Source organism: Mesoplodon mirus, assembly GCF_964341445.2.
Source record: "Mesoplodon mirus genome assembly, chromosome: 1".
Taxonomy (NCBI): Eukaryota; Metazoa; Chordata; class Mammalia; order Artiodactyla; family Ziphiidae; genus Mesoplodon; species Mesoplodon mirus.
In genome coordinates, this window is record NC_138976.1 from 72,539,394 (window position 1) to 72,556,804 (window position 17,411).

Here is a 17,411-nt window from a genome sequence, read left to right on the forward strand (position 1 = left end):
TTAAATGATCTGGAAGGCCCTTTTCTGGTCTACTCATCTGGGAGGAAGACAGAGAGGGACACTTAACTTGCTCCCTTTCTCCCCCACTTACATCTCGGCTTTTTTCTATTTCTCTACTCCAAGCCCCAAACTCCTTCCTCTTCTGCCTTACTATCCCTCAGATAATCCAGGCACACCACAGAGCAACAGGTTCTTCCCCCATATGTCTGCAGAGCTCACTCCCTCACTTCTATCAAGGCTTTTTACCAGTGCCATCTCCAACAGACTTTCTCTGATCCCACTGTCTCAGGTTGCCATCCCTCATCCCTACTCACTGTCTCCCTTCTCTGAATCACTCTTCTCTATAGCATTTATCACCATCTTCTATGGCATATATTTTACTGTTCATCATCCGCTTCCCCTGTAGGGTATAAGTTCCATAAGACAGTATCTCTAGAGTCTAGAAGAGTGTCTAATGCTCAATAAATAATTGTTGATTGAGTAAGTATACTCAAGCCCTGTATCTAAAGAGTTAGTTTTATCCTGATGAAGACAAAATCGATTTATATGTTCTCTTTAAACACTGAAGATAACTATTTGCAATATCTGTAAGAAATATATTTCTAGATTTTTTGAAGATATTACGTTTTTAGACAAACAGAAGGTTGGTATTTTTATGTAACTAAATCTTCCATTGTGATTTTTTTCAATTCAAATTACACTTATAAAATTCTTTTTCATAAAGAAATTGGATAACTTTGCACCCGTACTTTATTCTGCCATTTTTATGACTCTTTAATATACAAAGAATTAATTTTGTTATTGTGATAAAATGAAGTCTAATTTTTTAATGTGACTTACTGTTGGGATAGTTTGTTGCTTGTAATGACTTTGGTTTTTCTTGTTACCATGTTCCATAATATTTTAAAATTTAACTTGTGTATTTTCCTCTCATGTAAAATCTACAGGTGTCAAATCTCAATGGACGTTCTTTTTTTTTTTTTTTTTTTTTTTGCGGTACACGGGCCTCTCACTGCTGTGGCCTCTCCCGTTGCGGAGCACAGGCTCCGGATGCACAGGCTCAGCGGCCATGGCTCACGGGCCCAGCCGCTCCGCGGCATGTGGGATCTTCCCGGACCGGGGCATGAACCCGTATCCCCTGCATCTGCAGGTGGTCTCTCAACCACTGTGCCACCAGGGAAGCCCCTCAATGGACATTCTTAATTATCTCTAAGATATTTTCATGATAGTATCTCTGTATTTTAAAAGCACTTTACGGAGGGGGAGGTGGTGGTGGGATGAATTGTGAGATTGGGATTGACATATATACACTAATATGTATAAAATAGGTAACTAACAAGAACCTGCTGTATAACAACAACAAAAAAAACTAAAAGAAAAAGCGCACTTTACAATATAGACTAAATACACTTGAGTTTGTTTTTGTTATCACTACAAGTTCTGATAGGATACGGAGCAAATGAAAGAAAATATAATAGGAAGTTGGGTTCCCAGAAGTGGGAATATCAAGGACTGAAGTAAAATCTGCCTCTAGCCACATTTTTCCTGAAACACCTGCCAGGTGTTATTAGAATTAGAAAGCTGACCCTTTTATTGACTCTGTAAGTCCCATGCCTAACCTGTAGTTGTTGCCTGATAAATATTTGTGGACTGAATTGCCTGAGCCTTACAGCATGATAGCCTTTCCAGAAAAGTATTCCAAGGAATAGCCTTCCTTTTCCATCTGTCTTCTGTTTTCTCCTTCTCTTAGCTGCGGTCCAGTGCAGAGCTCCATCCTGACCTGCTCACAGATTGCCTCACCGTGCAGCCCCTGCAGCCCGCCACTTCCCCACGAGATGCTGCTGATAGGGCGGTGGGATGCTCCCCAGGGCCCGGGCCTGACCTCTATACAGGTAATGTCAGCAAAGGCAGACCCAACCACATCAACTACCCTTCTCTAGGCCCTTCACTTTGGTTAATGGAAATGCACACATAAAAATGCTTCTAAGATCATCTGTATTTCACTTTATCAGTAGACTGCAAATTATCCTGCTCCTGTCCTCCGCATTTGATTCCTGAGCTGGGTTTGGCAGCAGACTGTTTTTTCTCATAAAGAAACAAAGTAAAATAATGCTTTAACTCTTTAGGTTCTGGACTGCTGCCAAAAGTTCAGTGTACCCAACCCTCCCAGGTATCTTAAATTTATTAATTTGATTTAGACTCAAAGGAAATGTTTCCCCTAATGGAACATTGCTGTCTTTGCATTGTAAAAGGAAGCCCCAGGTCTCTTAAGAAAAAATTTCACCTCAGTAAATCAACTTGTAAGAATGTCCATTAATGTTTGTCAACCACTGGGGGAGGAGGGTTGGGATGGCACTCCCAGAATAGCTTCCTTCTGCCTAGGTTTGAATAATAGATGACTCTACATCTAGAAAAATGTTATGTATGCAGTGAAAAATGAGAAAGGATTAATATGCAATAAGGATGTTATTTTTTTCATTTACTTTCTTAGCCTGGACTTTTGTGCATTTTCTACTCTCTATAATGGTGATATACTTGTGCAAACATGATTGGTTAGTCATCCTCATATATGGAAAGCTCTTACTGTCATGCTATGAACATGAAAGCAAAAGTCCCACCAGCTCCACATTCCAGACAATGGGAATTTTCTGTTTTCTGTGAATTACAAATTCTTCTCCCACTCCATCTGGTTCCAGAGCCAGGTTTTGGCAGCAGATGGCTTTTTCTTTTTAAAAGTCCCAATAAGCCGTAAAGAATGAAGAATTTACTGATGCATAACAGTGGAATAGGAGAAAGACAAGCTTGTATAACTTTTTAAACTTCATAGTTCTCAGCTGATCCAAATTCAGGGGAAAAGGCATTAAGCAAATATTTCAAGAGGGTCAGTCATCAAGACATCCTTAATGTTGTCCCAGTGTTGGTAGCCCTTTATCAATTGCTTTGGGTACTTATTCTTGGAGAAAACAAAGCCTCAACTTTTTGAGACCATAGGAGATTAGATTAAAACTTATTTGAAAGGCTGACCAAATCTGACAGAGATTTTGGGTGCAGGTACACATAGCACATGAAATATGCCAATGTACAATGTTACCAGCACCCAAATATTAGATATATACATGAAAAAGTGTGACTAGCTTTTGTTTGCACATATGTCCGTTTGATTTGCCAAACATTTGATATATGAACATTTATTCTAGCACATTAAATTAGCAATCAGTTTAAAACAGCCTTTAGGGCATTTCCCTACTTATTTAGTCCATAAATCCATGATCTTATTATTATAAATAGCTGGAACCCAGCAATTAGAGAGTAAGAGCTAACCAGAATTGATTGGAAAATGACCCAACATCCAATATAAAAAAATAGTTTATGGTGATGGGCTGGTCTTGTTGCATTTAAACTTCTTGGAAATGGATTTGGGAAGCCATGATATCTTTGTCTATGAAAAACATTAGTACCTTTGCTGTATGTGGCATATAGTATATGGCTCACTTTCAAAACTTAGGAGGCACATTTGTCTTGATATGTGCTTTTGGATGTCTGGTAGTATTGTTAAAGTTTTTTAAGAGGTTTAGTTTGAAATGGCTTTGTCATTCCAGACAGAATTCCTCTTTTTGTTCATGATGCTTTTCTGCACTTGATCTTCAAAACAAGCTGTTAGCTTTGAGCCTCTAACTGTGGCAGGCGAGCTGCCAGAGCAGACGAGGAGCCTAGGTTACCACGGCGTCAACAGAGCATCTTCACATTGACTTGAATTTTCTGTGGCTCTGGGAATATTGGAAACAGGCAGGTGGCCATCTTGCTTAACTTTGTTCCTAGAATTTTACTTCTCCAGTTGGCTTTTAAGTATGAAAGTTTATCTGCCCTGCTTCTTTCTTTATTCCTGCTTCCTTCAGGCTCTATTTTACTTTCTTTGCTCTTGACTTTTTTTTTTTTTTTTAGTTGATTATGTTCTCTGTTTTGCTGAGTAGGCAACAAACAGAGCAGCACAAGGCAATTGAAAACTAAAACAAAAATTTTAAGCCTTCCTTTTATAGTTCTAGAAATGCAGTTACCAGCAGTGCATGTTCACACCAGTTTCAAACCTGTGCTAAAGACAGATGGAAAGAAGCCAAACAGGAAAAAATGCCAAAAGAAAAGGAAGCTGTTCGTCAATTAGTTAAATGTAAAATCTGAAGTGTTAAGGTAATTTGATGAAGATTAAGAGTTGGCTAAATGGCAAAAAGATTTTGGAGTCGTTCCCTTAACATTCTATTATACAAAATCAAGAAAATATTTATTTAAAGATTGTCGAGAACTTATACCTATAAGTGCTAGTAAATTGATTTATCATAAAAATATTTTGATGGAAACCTGTTGAGTGTATATGGGTGTAAAGGATCAAAAATAGTTTAGCATGAACATCATGATTTTTTAGAAGCCACAATGACTGGGGACTTGTGGTTTGAAGAAGTCATGCTTTTGAAATGGAAATTTTTAGTGGCTAGGAGACAGTGATTTGTAAGATTCCAAGGTAGGAATAATTTACAGAGCATTAAGGTGAATAGGGAAGATGGCAGTTCTGACACATACAAGTCTTGCAAGTCTCCTAACGTATTGGCTTCCCTTATTGAAACAAACTTTTCAGTTGATAAGACAGAGTTTGATTGGAAAGGATTGCACGAAAAGACTTTTATTTCTTTGGAAGAAAATAGTGCCCCAGGTTAAAGCAGCCAAATATTACTTGAGGTCACACTGAGGAAGATTTTAAATTGAGGTGTTTACCTGTCTACTATTCTGAAAAACCCAGGGCTCCCCACCCCTGCTCCTGGGTTAACCTGAGAGTAATTTTGTGATCTAACAGGGAGGCCAGGGCAGTGATGAATAATTCTCAAGGATGGCTCACTTCTATTTTCTGTGCTTTTGTTCAGAAGTTCTGTAACCCAGATAGATAATGCCCCAGGCCAGCCTGTAAATTTAGGTGATTTATCTGGTAATCTGAGAGAGGAGTATTTCATAGCCAGTAGATCAAGGTTTGAATGCCACACTCAAGCCTAAATGCCTGTGTAGATCTTCCCATCAGCGCCCTCAATGAGCTAATAAAGTGGATAAACCTATAATTAGTGAGTCTGCAATATCGTGGGCAGCCTGGACCAGTGCCTGGTCTTGGCAGAGAGTCCATTCAGTAACAAAGCATGCTCTGGGGAAGAATTTCTGCCCCATGAGTGATCATAAAAATTACATCTCTCTCCAAACTGAAACTGTACTACAGACTCAATAAAACATGGCCTTTGCAAATGCCCTTAGCCATGAAGACATCATAGAGGCCAGTGTGGTTGAAATATTTGAGTCCCACAGACACCACCCATGAGGTGAAGAGCTAATGCAACTGGAACAAGGAAATCTGCAAGAATGGGGGGGATTTTATTGTTACCACTTCTATTGGGTTATAAAATAATGATGTTTTAGAGCTTATAAGTCCTATTGAATTATCCCAATTTTGAGTGTAACTAGATTTTTCAGGAGAAAAAATGTGTTATGTTCAGATATCATAGGGCATTGTAGAAAAAAATCAAAGACTTGTTTAGGGCAGGAATTTTTGAAGCCGTGTAATAGTCGGTCCTCCGTATCTTCAGATGCAGAACTCAAGAATGCAGAGGGACTTCAGCATCCAAGCATTTTGGTATTTGCAGGGGGTTCCTGGAAGCAATCCCCCAAGGATACTGAGGGATGACTGTATTGTCGTTCCCTTCCCTTCACCTCGTTACTGGAAAATGAAAGCTTCTCTCTTACAATATCATCACTTTTTTTTAATAATATCATCACTTTTTTAATATATAGCACTGTATTAAATCCATACAATATTTAGCATACTTCAAGAAATAGTTAATGTTTCATTTTAATGTAATGTTTCATACAGTATTTAGCATACTTCAAGAAATAGCTAATGTTTCATTTTAATGTAATAGTTAATGTTTCATTTTAATGCATGGTATATGTTTTAATGCATTTTCTGCATTCTTGAGTTGAGTATATTTGCTATCTTGGGACAGCTTACAGAGTTGCAGGGGCTAGAAATAGTTTCATATAAATGTGCCTCATATAGTCTATTCTCAAAAACTGGTTGTTAATTCAGGGACTTTATTAGAAGGTTCTAAATTGGCACACAAATTTCCCAGTAGGTTAAACTTTATAGGAGAATTGTGAAGATCAAATAACATGATCTATGTAAAACTCCTTAAGAAGGCATAGTGCACTGTAAAAAATGCAATCGTTATTAATTGCATTATTTTCAAAAGCACTGCTTTGTTTAGATTGCACAAGAGGTGAAAAAGGGACAGAACAATTTGGAATTGGTGTTGGACCAACACTAATGGGCCAACACCAAGAAGGAGGCAGATACTGGGGTTACAGAAAGGATTTAAAGGGAAACATTTGGCAATAAAGTCATTGTCAAGTCTCTTTGATGTTGCCTTGAACTGCTGTCAAAATCTTGCATTGTTTTTGTAATGTCTCTTGTGTCTGTGGTTTGTCCACAGATTGCATTGGATCGCTGAGGGTAGGAGCAAGCCTCATCCTTCTCTGTTGTAGACACTGATAGCTTTGACCTATAGATTTAGCCCTCCCTGCCCCTGAGCCCGTCCTTTAGTATACATTATGTCACCTGAAAGACTTATGAGAATAGGCTGCTGGGCCCCACCCCCAGAATTTCTGATTCAGTAGGTCTGAGTGAGTCACAGAATTTGAATTTTTTGCCAGGTATTTCTAATAAGTTCTCAGGTGACACTGGGTGTTGCTGGTCCAGGGACCATACTTTGTAAACCATTGCTCCGGGATCATAAAGTGTGGGAATGTGACTTTTAGCAAAACATGATCCGAATTTTGACTGGTGGAGTTAAAATAAGAATGCCCCTAATTAACTAGATGGGGGGAATCCTTTCACAATGAATATATATAGCAAATCACCACGATATACACTTTAAATATCTTACAATTTTATATGTCGGTTATACCTCAGTGAAGCTGAAACAAAAAAAGAAGTATTTAAAAATGAAGCAAATATATCATGTGAAAACAGCATGATGGAACTCTGTCCACAAAAGGGAATTTTATGATATTGCTGATATACTATATATTTATAATGATAAATGGAATAATGCTGCTCTGGTACTTACAATTAAATAATTACAAAGATAATAAAACAGAATCAAATAGTGGGGAGCAAAATGCCCTGCAGTGTATATTTCTGTTTCTTATTATAGTGACCCTATAGATTGATATTAAGCATGTCCTCCCACACCAGAGTTATAATGGCACTGCTCATATTTTGGTTAAGAATAAGATCTTATAGCCACCCAACTAAAGAAAATTAAATTCTGATTCCCAGCCAGCACAAGGCACATTTGTATGTATGCAGCTAATGTTAGTGACTTTATATGTTTACAGGCCGCCTAATTTGGTGCTTCAGTTTTCCATATCCACTTATTCCCTTGTATTCATGTTAGTTTTTCACACAAGATTAAGCTGAATTATTCAATTATATAATATGTACACGTTTTTGCTGTAAGAATATTTTTGTGGGTGAGCAAAAACAATTCCACACCTTATGGAGGAGGAGAGGAAGGTAGTGAAGCTGGATGATTATAGTTGTGTTCTCACTGGGCAAAGTGTTCATTGTCCTTATACAATATTTCTCCTTTCTCTCATTTTATGTTATTTTGTTGGCGCTCAGATGGGGTGTGGGAAGGAAAGGTTGGATCTACTTTGACGTGTACCCCAGGTAGGTCTTAGGAAGCAGACAGATGGCAAGATAGAATTCAGGATAGAATTTGTGGAACGAGGAGCTAGTAGCTTTTGTGATTAGGAAGTTATGGGCCAAACTTCTGGGTCCAAAGTTCTGACTTTCTGCTCCAAGGAAAGAGGGATAGAGGTAGTTATGTCTCTTTCATGTGAAGAATAAACAAAAAAGAAACTGGACATTTTCAAGGTGTTTGTAGCCACAGTGAAAGTTCATTTTTTTCATTTGTATGAGCACTGAAAATGAATGTTGGGAATAGCATAAAACTCTAAAGTGAAGGACATTACTGCATTAGCTTCAATATTACTTGTCATGTTTTGCTGTTAACAGTAATAAGGGAGCATATTGCAGGCACTGTATAAAGAGGATTTTGTGGAATTGACCCATTCCAGGCCACCAACAGCACTGACTCCAAAGACTGACTTTTATAGTGTCTTCCTCAATATTGTCAGAGGATTATCTGCTCCTTTCAGGTGCCCTGGCCATGTCTTGAACCATTAACGCTTCTCTAACAGTAGACATTGATCCATCAGAAGTTACAGCTGCCTCCTTGGGGTCTTAATTTTCCTACCTAAGTTTCGAGGCCGCTCTAGCCTCACTTTCATGACATTGTTTCTAGCTGCTACCTGAGTTTAGCTTCTTGGACTCCAATCCTGTTCTCTCTTAGTGAACTTAGCTGCTCACATCTGACTTCTGCTTTGACTCTCATCATCTCTGATTTCAGAGCTGAGTCCTACCCTAAAGATCTGTTAACACCTAGCCACATCCTAAGAAGCCGGGGATTTATTATCTTCATGGAACCTTTCTCTGGGGATTTAATAAAAAGATCTATTCCCACGTTATAGGAGAGACTGCAGAAAGTAAACTACCCAGGTGATCCTTGAACAATGAAGGTTCAAACTGTGTTGCTGCATTTATACATGGACATTTTAAAATAGTAAATACTGCCATACTACACAGTCTGTGGTTGGTTGAATTCTTGGATGTGGAGGAACTGCGGAGACGACTGCGGATACTGAGGGCCAACTATAAGTTATACGTGAATTAACACCTGCATTCATTATTGAAAAGAAAAGGGGATAAACTCTCATCAGCATGCATAAGAGTTTGCTCCTCAGACAGGTTCACAGGGATGCTTATCAAGTTTTCTGAGAAATGGACGCACTTCATGAAAATGAATTGCATCAGCTGCCCCAGGAGATTTTGCAATTGGTCAATAATGATCTAGGTTCCATAGTTCTGAAGTACTAAGACAGTTGGGGGTCATATCTACACAAAAGTAAGGATAGGCAATACTTAGCATCTCTTTTCTTAAGTCACATTACTGGCCACATTTTGTACAAGCCCCCTGATCACTGTGTAGCCAATCTATGCTCAAATAGAACATTTATAAGTGGAAATGTTACTTCTTCCTCTAAGTCAAATTTATTTCCCTCTTACTGAGATAAGTTACTGATCTGACATACATTAAATGATATAAGAGTGCTCAGAACAGTGCCTAGTACACAGTAAGTGTTCAGCATCTATAGTTAATATTATTACTTTTATCCAAATACTAGAAAAATATATGACTCTGCAAAGCAGATAGGAAACAGGTGCCAAAAATTTCCCACCATTCCCACTGTTTAAGGAGTGGGGAAAATATGGAAGCCTAAACAAATTGTAAATTTAATAAGCATCGTTTAGTAGAATAAAAGAAAACTAAAATACAGTCCTTTATATTTTATATTTCAGTAATTTGCCCAGTAGTTCACATAGCATTTTTAAAATTCTACTGTAGGTCTCTAGAGAAAAACAAACTGGAATCAGAAGCCCACTGATTCACTTGGGTGGCAATGCACCCAGAATCACAAAATCCTGTGTTGATGGGTACCAGTGTTTGTGTATTCAAATATAACACCATTTTTTTGTTTGTTTTTGTTGTTAATAGGCCAGTGTGCTATGATAGAAAGAATGTGGGGCTAAATCTGAGCCCCAGTCCTGCCTCTCCACTCACTGAATGTTTAGTTTGGGGAGGTTACCTTTCCTCTTTGTAAAATGGTGGTAAGGTTACTGATTCCATTTTCACTAATTGTGAGAATTAGGTGAGTTCACATATGAGAGTTCAGTACACTCCCTGCCTCTGTTAGATGCTCAGTTGATGCTCCTTTCTTTTTTTTTTTCCTTCCTCTTTGCTTGAAAGCTTAGAGAATTACTTACAAGCCAAGTCCATGTCTGTGACAGGGACTAGAACCTCTTCTATCCATTCCTTTTAGTACTGGGTACTACTACTTGGAGTTTAGAAATAGCTGTCCTGAGATAAAGTATTCCTTCTGAGAAGAATTCAAGTCAAGACGAGGACTCAGAACTCCCATATTCTAAGACCCAACTTCAGATCTGTACATTAGACATTTTTTCGGTTGCCATAAAGATTAGAAGTATACTTAGGCTGGTCATTACAGAGTGAAAAGGTGCCTGGTTGATAAATGAACTTAATCAGCATTGAATCTGTGAGGGTGAGGTAGGTGGAGGAAAAAAGAAATAGAATTGATGACTTTGACCAACACAGTTTTACACCATCATTGTGTTGACCTTGCTGAGGTATAACCTTGGTCCCTCCTGATGTCATTTTGTAAATAGACTCTTCCAGGACATGTCATTTTTCTCAAAATACACTACAAGGTGTCTAGAAAACTATTCTTGACTACTTGCTTACTTCAAATTACTTTTCCATATTTCAAAACAGTTCTCTAGTCTTTTCATGGGGGTTCTTAGTAGTTAACATGCAACAGCTAATGTATAACACCATGGGTCAAATCTGGCTTGCCTGCCTCCTGTTTTTGCATGGCCTGAGAGTTAAGGAGGGTTTTAAGATTTTTAAATGTAAAATGTAGAAGAGATTTTTAGCCTTTAAGTGAGAACAGTTGCTCAAAGAATTGAGGACATTGCCTCTTGCCTGCAAAGCCTAAAATATTTACTATCTGGCCCTTTATGGAAAAGGTTTGCCAACCACTGCTTTATATTTACATCTGGGACATTCATCAATTACTGAGAGAGATCAAGGAAGCTTATGGCTTCCATGTATTTTTTAAAAATATTTATTTATTTATTTATTATTTTGGCTGTGCCAGGTCTTAGTTGCGGCATGTGGGATCTTTAGTTGTGGCATGCATGCGGGATCTAGTTCCCCAACCAGGGATCCAACCCAGGCCCCCTGCACTGGAAGCGCAGAGTGTTACCCACTGGATCACCAGGGAAGTCCCTGGCTTCCATGTATTTAATCCTATTTTGTTTTAAAAATCTTCTAGTACATAAGGTTTTGTTGATCCCTGTAATATTTTAGATTTAGCAAATATTTTAGTAGTTTTCTAGTCCATGGGTTTGCAGAGATTTTTATAAGGCCCAGTGCTTAAAACAGGTCACAGCAGAGCTGTTTTAGTTGAAGGGATCCAGACTACTTGTACTGCCCATTGCCTAGCATTCCTAGTCCTCCCTTGGGCATTCTGTGGAACCCTGAATGTAGTGGCTTTCAAATGGAATTATCAGCAGTAAAGTCCTCACGTTGCAAGCAAACACCTTCAGATGCAGCCTGGGCCATGGTGGGAATGTGTAAGCCCTCAGTGTTGTGGCTCCCCCTTAGGAAGAAGCTGCCAGAAGACAGGCAAGATGTGGTTCTGGTTCTCATGAGCCCAAGGGTGACAGAGCAATGAGAGGAAGCAGTCATAGTTTAATTCTACCCAGGTCTATTTTTCCTAAAAAGAGAAAAGTCTCAAACCCTTGAATATCCAGGATTATGTTTTCTAAAATCCAGGTCTGTTGTAGATATACGTTAATGTCCAGGAGAAAAGCAAAAAGTTGAAATATTGAACTTTAGGAACCCATGTGGTCACTTTCCAACAGGAAAGATGCTTACTTCCTCAAAAGTAACTTTCTACCAGCAACAAAGATGCTTGAAGTTCATATAACTGAAGACTGAACTGTCCATTCCACAGGTAGAGAAAAGCCTTTAAATTCCTTGAGAAAGGTTGTATGTGGGCATAAAGTCAGGATAACATGTAAATGACTTATCAGAGTCTATCTTGAAAGTAAACTAGGAAGAAATACTGAGTATCTGAAGGCAAAAATGGGAAGAATGTCCACTTCATGGGCAAAGTGTGAAAAAAGAGGGAAGGGATTCTCTGGAGTCACAAGCAAACCAAATTCTTCGTCTATGGAGGTTTTCCCAGGGTTAGTGGTAATTGCAGGCTTCGGTTCCCTGCTATAGCACAGTTCCCCAAAAGCGCTATTGTAACTCCATCGTACAGAGCTAGGAAAGGGAGAGGTGTCCTGGGAGAGTTCAGAGTTGGTAAATCAGCTCTTGAGTTGGCTGAAAGAATATTGCATTAGAAATTGGATTGGCTATCTGTGCTAAAAATCTGTTTCCAGAAAGCCTTCTCTGTGAAATGTTTTTAGAAGTCACGTGAAATTAGAGTGGGTGGAGTTGTCTCAGCAGTATCTGAAAGGGAGGAAACATCTTTTGTGGTTAACATGATACAGGTAGGAGATAGCTAAGGGATGAATAATGAGGAGTTGGAGAACCCAGTATGTTTTTTTACTAAAATTTCTGTTTTTTTGACTGAGTCGGACTTTATTTCCAAAAAAAAAAAGATGAGGAACATTCCTGTAAGAACTTCCAGGAATGGTTGTCCATTCCTGCTCCACCTTTCTTCTTTCTTTCTGCTCTCCTACTCTGCTCAGAATGGGATAACATAACACACAGAGGCAATACTGGATTTTTTTCAGAGTAGTCTGAGTTGTTTGCGGGTTCAAATTATTTTAATGACTTTCTGTATAACTAACTCTCTGCGAGCGAATAAGTGTGTAGGTTGGGAAGTGAAGGAAAGAAAGCTAAGGTATGAGATTTGAGGTTAGATATGTCATGCATTGTCTGGAAAGACCCAAGAGGGCTGCATGAAATGCTGGTCCCAGAGAATTTGAGAGAGCTGCCAGGTGATGCCATTCTACTTGTAACCAACTGTCTTTGTTCTGAAATGCAGATGTTTTAGAAGCTTTTCCTAACATGAAGTTAATTACACCTGGTATTTCAGAATGTTTGATGGTAACCTTTGGCATTTACATGCATGACGTCAGCCATTATCTTCTAGTTGTATTGCCATGTATTCCAGAAGGGCATGTAAGCATGTATCCTCTTCCAAACACTAATAACTTCTTTCCTGGCTATAAATCCAGCTGCATGATGTGGAAATGTAATTGAGCAGCCTACATAGATGTTTGGAGCTCATGTGGGAATATCTATTTGTAAGAGAACCTGAATATTCATGTAACTGTCCAGACATCAATAAATTTTCATTTTACCTTGTTTATTTCTGTTCCCCAGTGAACAGCAGCACTCTTAAGCTCAGAGTTAATAGGCACGTTCTTCAGAGATGTACCCTCTCTTACCTTAATAGGACATCTCCCTAACACATTTGTTTATCGGTTGCCAGGTAGCTCTCCCATCAGGTGACATGAGTATGTTTTCTTTGTCTTAGTGCACAGGTGACAGTTACCATTGTTTGCCATCAATTAGCTTGGGGTAGCATGTCAAGGATGTACAGGTGGTGTCACTTTACTCTGACAGCCACCCGATCCGGTTGAGAAGGGATTGTTTCATTATCCTCTTATCAGGGCTGCTGGATAATGATACTCTACACTGCAAAGTGGGAGAAAAAAAAAGACAGGCAGAAAGAATAGATTTTTAGGGATTGGCAATGTTAAAATTATTCATGCCTCAAGGAGAAGGGAAAGATTAGAGAGCTGACAGGGCAAACCCTTAAGAAGCTTCTTTTTCCTAATACAGATGGAATACGGAATGATACCCTTCCTGATGGAGAAAGAGAAGAGGGGGGAAGTGCCCAGACATTAGGAGGAAAGAAAAAGAGGAACTAGTCCCTTCTGCTCATAGCGCGAGCAGGCAAGGATTAGCCGCCATCTCTCTCCCATTCTCCAATTAACCTCAAATGCAGCCTTCCAAGTGACCGTACCGGGACCTTTTCCTTGCTAGAAAACTCTCTGGTTTGTGGATTTAGGTCATGAGAGCATTTTCCACTGAACAACAGTGCAACTGAATGGTTTTATGATGAAATACAAAGAAGTGCAGAAGGTATTGGGACACAAGTTTTCATTATTGAGGACCAAAACTCCAGTCACCCCCCTACCCCACCGTGTTGGTCATTTTCTTCAGAATGACTGAGGGGAAGTCTTTTTTGAATTCTGAAAATTAACCACGGCTGGATCTTTATGCTGTTGGAGAAACAAACACAAAGAAGTGCTGAAAATGTAAAAATACTTCAAGATAAACTAAGCTTCAAGGGGGACCATTGTGTTGACATTTTAGTAACAGCCCATTTTCACTCCTTAACGAAGTGCAGTCATGCATGAAAATGACTTATCTTTTAAACTGAAACACATTATGGGTTGTAACTCAAAGGTGTGTATTACTCATGTAAAATAAAGTACAACATTTTAACCCTATGAGGATTCTTTCACAGACCCTGAACACTTTATACCAACTTGCATTAGAAAAGTTGAACAAAAAATGCTTATTATCAGAGAATATGATGTATATGCTCTTCTGCATTTTAAAGTGACTCTAGTTCACAGTTTATATTTATATGCATCTTTAGGTAAGAAGCCATTCTTTATTGGAGATTTACCATTTTGGAGCAGCATGCCTTTGTCTTCTCCATCCTGTTAATTATAGGAATAATTATAATAATATAAATAGGCAAGGAATAGCAACAATGGTTTGTCGAGCACTTAACCATGGTCCAGACACACTTAACACTATGCTAAGTGTTTCCTATATATTGTGTAATCCTCCTCGCCATCCTGTGAGGTATTATCCTTATTTAAGATGAAGAAACTGAGCTTAGGTTAAGTGACTTGCCCAAGACACATTGCTAGTAATCGGTAAAGCTCAAATTCAAACCCAGGTCCATCTGACTCCCAGTGCATACTCTTTCTTCCTTTAATAACCACCCTGACACTATCGCTCCTGAGTGCCCAATTTCTGGTAGGCCAAAGTAGCTAAAATTTTCATTGCAGTTCAGTCATTTCCTGAATCCTTCCTAGGTTCAAATTTCTCCTGGAGAGAGCCTTGAGGAGGAAAGACAGAGACAAGATTGAGCTCACCATTTGAATGGGGCCTCTAATTCTTTTTTAATATCTCTGTGAAAGCCGACTTAGCCTGATTTCATTGATTAGTTTACCCCTCTGTACCCAGACCCTGGAAATAATACCCAAGAGATGAGTAGTGAGCCCATACCTCTTCCCATGTACCAGCCACCAAGCATTAAATGTCATTCCTCTGTGTCCCAACTCTGGCACTGATTATAAGTGAATTCACAATCTATGGATAAGACTGGTTCCCCCTGTCCTGTGAGAGCAGGCCCTCTATGAAGTGCAACACCATGGCTTTTCAGGTAATCATAAATGACTCTGAAAGCATATTTACTGTAACTACTAGGTGGCAACAGATCTGCCCAGCACATCTCTTCTTCGTGCGTTATTGACAGAGGCAGTGGCCTTTCAGCCCACGACATCAACATCATGCTCGCTTGTGGTAACAGGTGCATATATCTGATTGCTCATGAAGAACCCCTCCCTGCCTTCCTTCTTTCCCACCAGTGGATCGACATGCTCCTGACAAGCATCTGAAATCTTTATTTCAGAAAAAGCCCATCTCCTACCAGCTGTTTGTTTTCCAAACCAAATAATTCAGTTAATTTCTTGCCTGAGTTAATTTTCAGAGCTGGAAAATTTCAGCCGTGTTGAGGTCACTTTAGTGCTTTTAGGGTGGATAGAAGTAAAAATGGGAATCTACTTTTTGGATCCTAACCAGCATTTTGGTGGTTAAAACTACCCGTGTGCATTGTGTGTGGTGGGGGAAGAGTGCCTAGTGACTCCAAGCAGCCTTTACAAGTGGAGTATGCAGGGGTTCTGATACAGTATCAACACTCTTATGCCTTTGTTTTTGCATCCATCTTGCATTTGAGAGGCAATATAGTGTGATGGTTAGAGGCATGTGATCTGAAATCAGGTTTCCCAAGTTTGAATTCCAGGTCCACTACTTACCAGCCACATGACCTACATACGCCAGGTAACCTAATCAAGAACCTGATTAGGCCTCAAGTTCCTCAGCAGTAAACTGGAGAAAGGTTTGAAAATACTAAATAAATGTCATCTATTGAATCTGGGGCATGGGGCAGGCAAGAAGATGAAATACAGCAGAGATATGGTCCAACACCTACTGCTCAAAGTGCAGTCCCCAGACCAGCAACCTCAGCATTGCCTGGGACTTTGGGAATTTGATAGAAGTTCAGAATCTCAGCATTTGCTGCCTCCAAGACCTAGTGAATCAGAATCAATATTTTACCCTGGTGAATTGTTTGCAAATTAAAGCTGGAGAAGCAGGATTCTAGCTGCCCATACAGTTTTGAACAGAAATATGCCCTCCAGTTGACTGTTTTTAATATACCTCAGCCTGACAAGGGAGGTCTTCTTCCCTGCCCTCTAAAATGATGAAAACATAGTCATGAAACAATGCCCATGGTAGCCTTCCCTGTCTCTGCGGATGGGCCTGAGACAAGTAGACTTCATTTTAGGAAGTTTCCTTGCCTGAAAAACTCCTTGCCGTTCTCTAGTCACACAGTGAATACATGACAGCTGAAGTGTCCCCAAGGGTGCCCTGTCCATACCCATTAGACATATAGATTAATTGTTTTCATCTGGATAGAGAGAGTGCTGCTTGTTAACCCAAACCTGAGCCAGTTAAAGGCTCGAGCCTAGAATGCCCTGGTCCCAGTAGCTGGTGAGATGGCATCTGGGGACCACACAGATCAACAAATGCTGCTTTGTCAAAATTAAAAAAGCCCAACTGAGTCACCTCCACCTACCTCTATAAGGAGATGGGATGAGGGACTGTAGTGAGCTAAGCCCCAGAGAGAAAGAAAGACTAAAGCAGCAGGGAGGCCAGCTCCTGGTCCTCTGCTGGAAGTAGGGCTCACAAATTCATCTCAAGACCAAGCTTTTATTTCCTTGGGGAGTCCACCATCTCTTAATCACAAAAGCAATAAGAATTTCCAATATGTTGCTCCGCCGTGCCTAATCAGTTGTTCCAGCTGCCAGTCATCAGTGCAGTCTCGAGGCTCACCTAAAAGCCCTCTTCCAGCCTTGAAATCAACACTGACCCCTGAGGTGACACTAGACAATGAAGGCCGCCCCCGTAGGTAGCCTGTGTGTGCTGGTTAATTTGATCACAACAGTTTTGTTAATATTGCCCTAGATGCTGGAGGGTTCAGTTCTCTTCCTTATGCTTTGATTGATAGGCTTCATTGTATGCCCCATTAGTGGAGTTTGGAAAATCATTTTGAGTGTGTATGGAAGGAAATTTTTCCTTTTGTGAATGACCTTACACTTGCACTCTGACATGGAGATTTTCTTCCTGAGGTTAAAAATATCACTTGGCAAAGCCTGAGCATCTGTCTGTAAGTATTTGTTGTGGTGGGCAGGTCTGTGTGAAGGTCTCAGGTATTTGACTTCAAACATTAAGAGACTAGCGCCTGCCTGGTACAGAGTAAGGGCTGGAAAATTGTGTTTGAATGAATGAATACTC

General features: G+C 39.6%; 1 protein-coding gene across 5 annotated transcripts in view; it reads left to right on the forward strand.

Moving 5' to 3' along the window:
• GLIS3 (GLIS family zinc finger 3) overlaps positions 1 to 17,411 on the forward strand; it is a 533,841-nt gene that overhangs the window by 455,837 nt on the left and 60,593 nt on the right. For all 5 annotated transcript variants that reach the window (XM_082612473.1, XM_082612471.1, XM_082612472.1 and 2 more), the window contains one exon: positions 1,751 to 1,892. In XM_082612473.1, the coding sequence (XP_082468599.1) occupies positions 1,751 to 1,892 (142 nt within the window). The remainder of the gene's footprint in view (positions 1 to 1,750; positions 1,893 to 17,411) is intronic.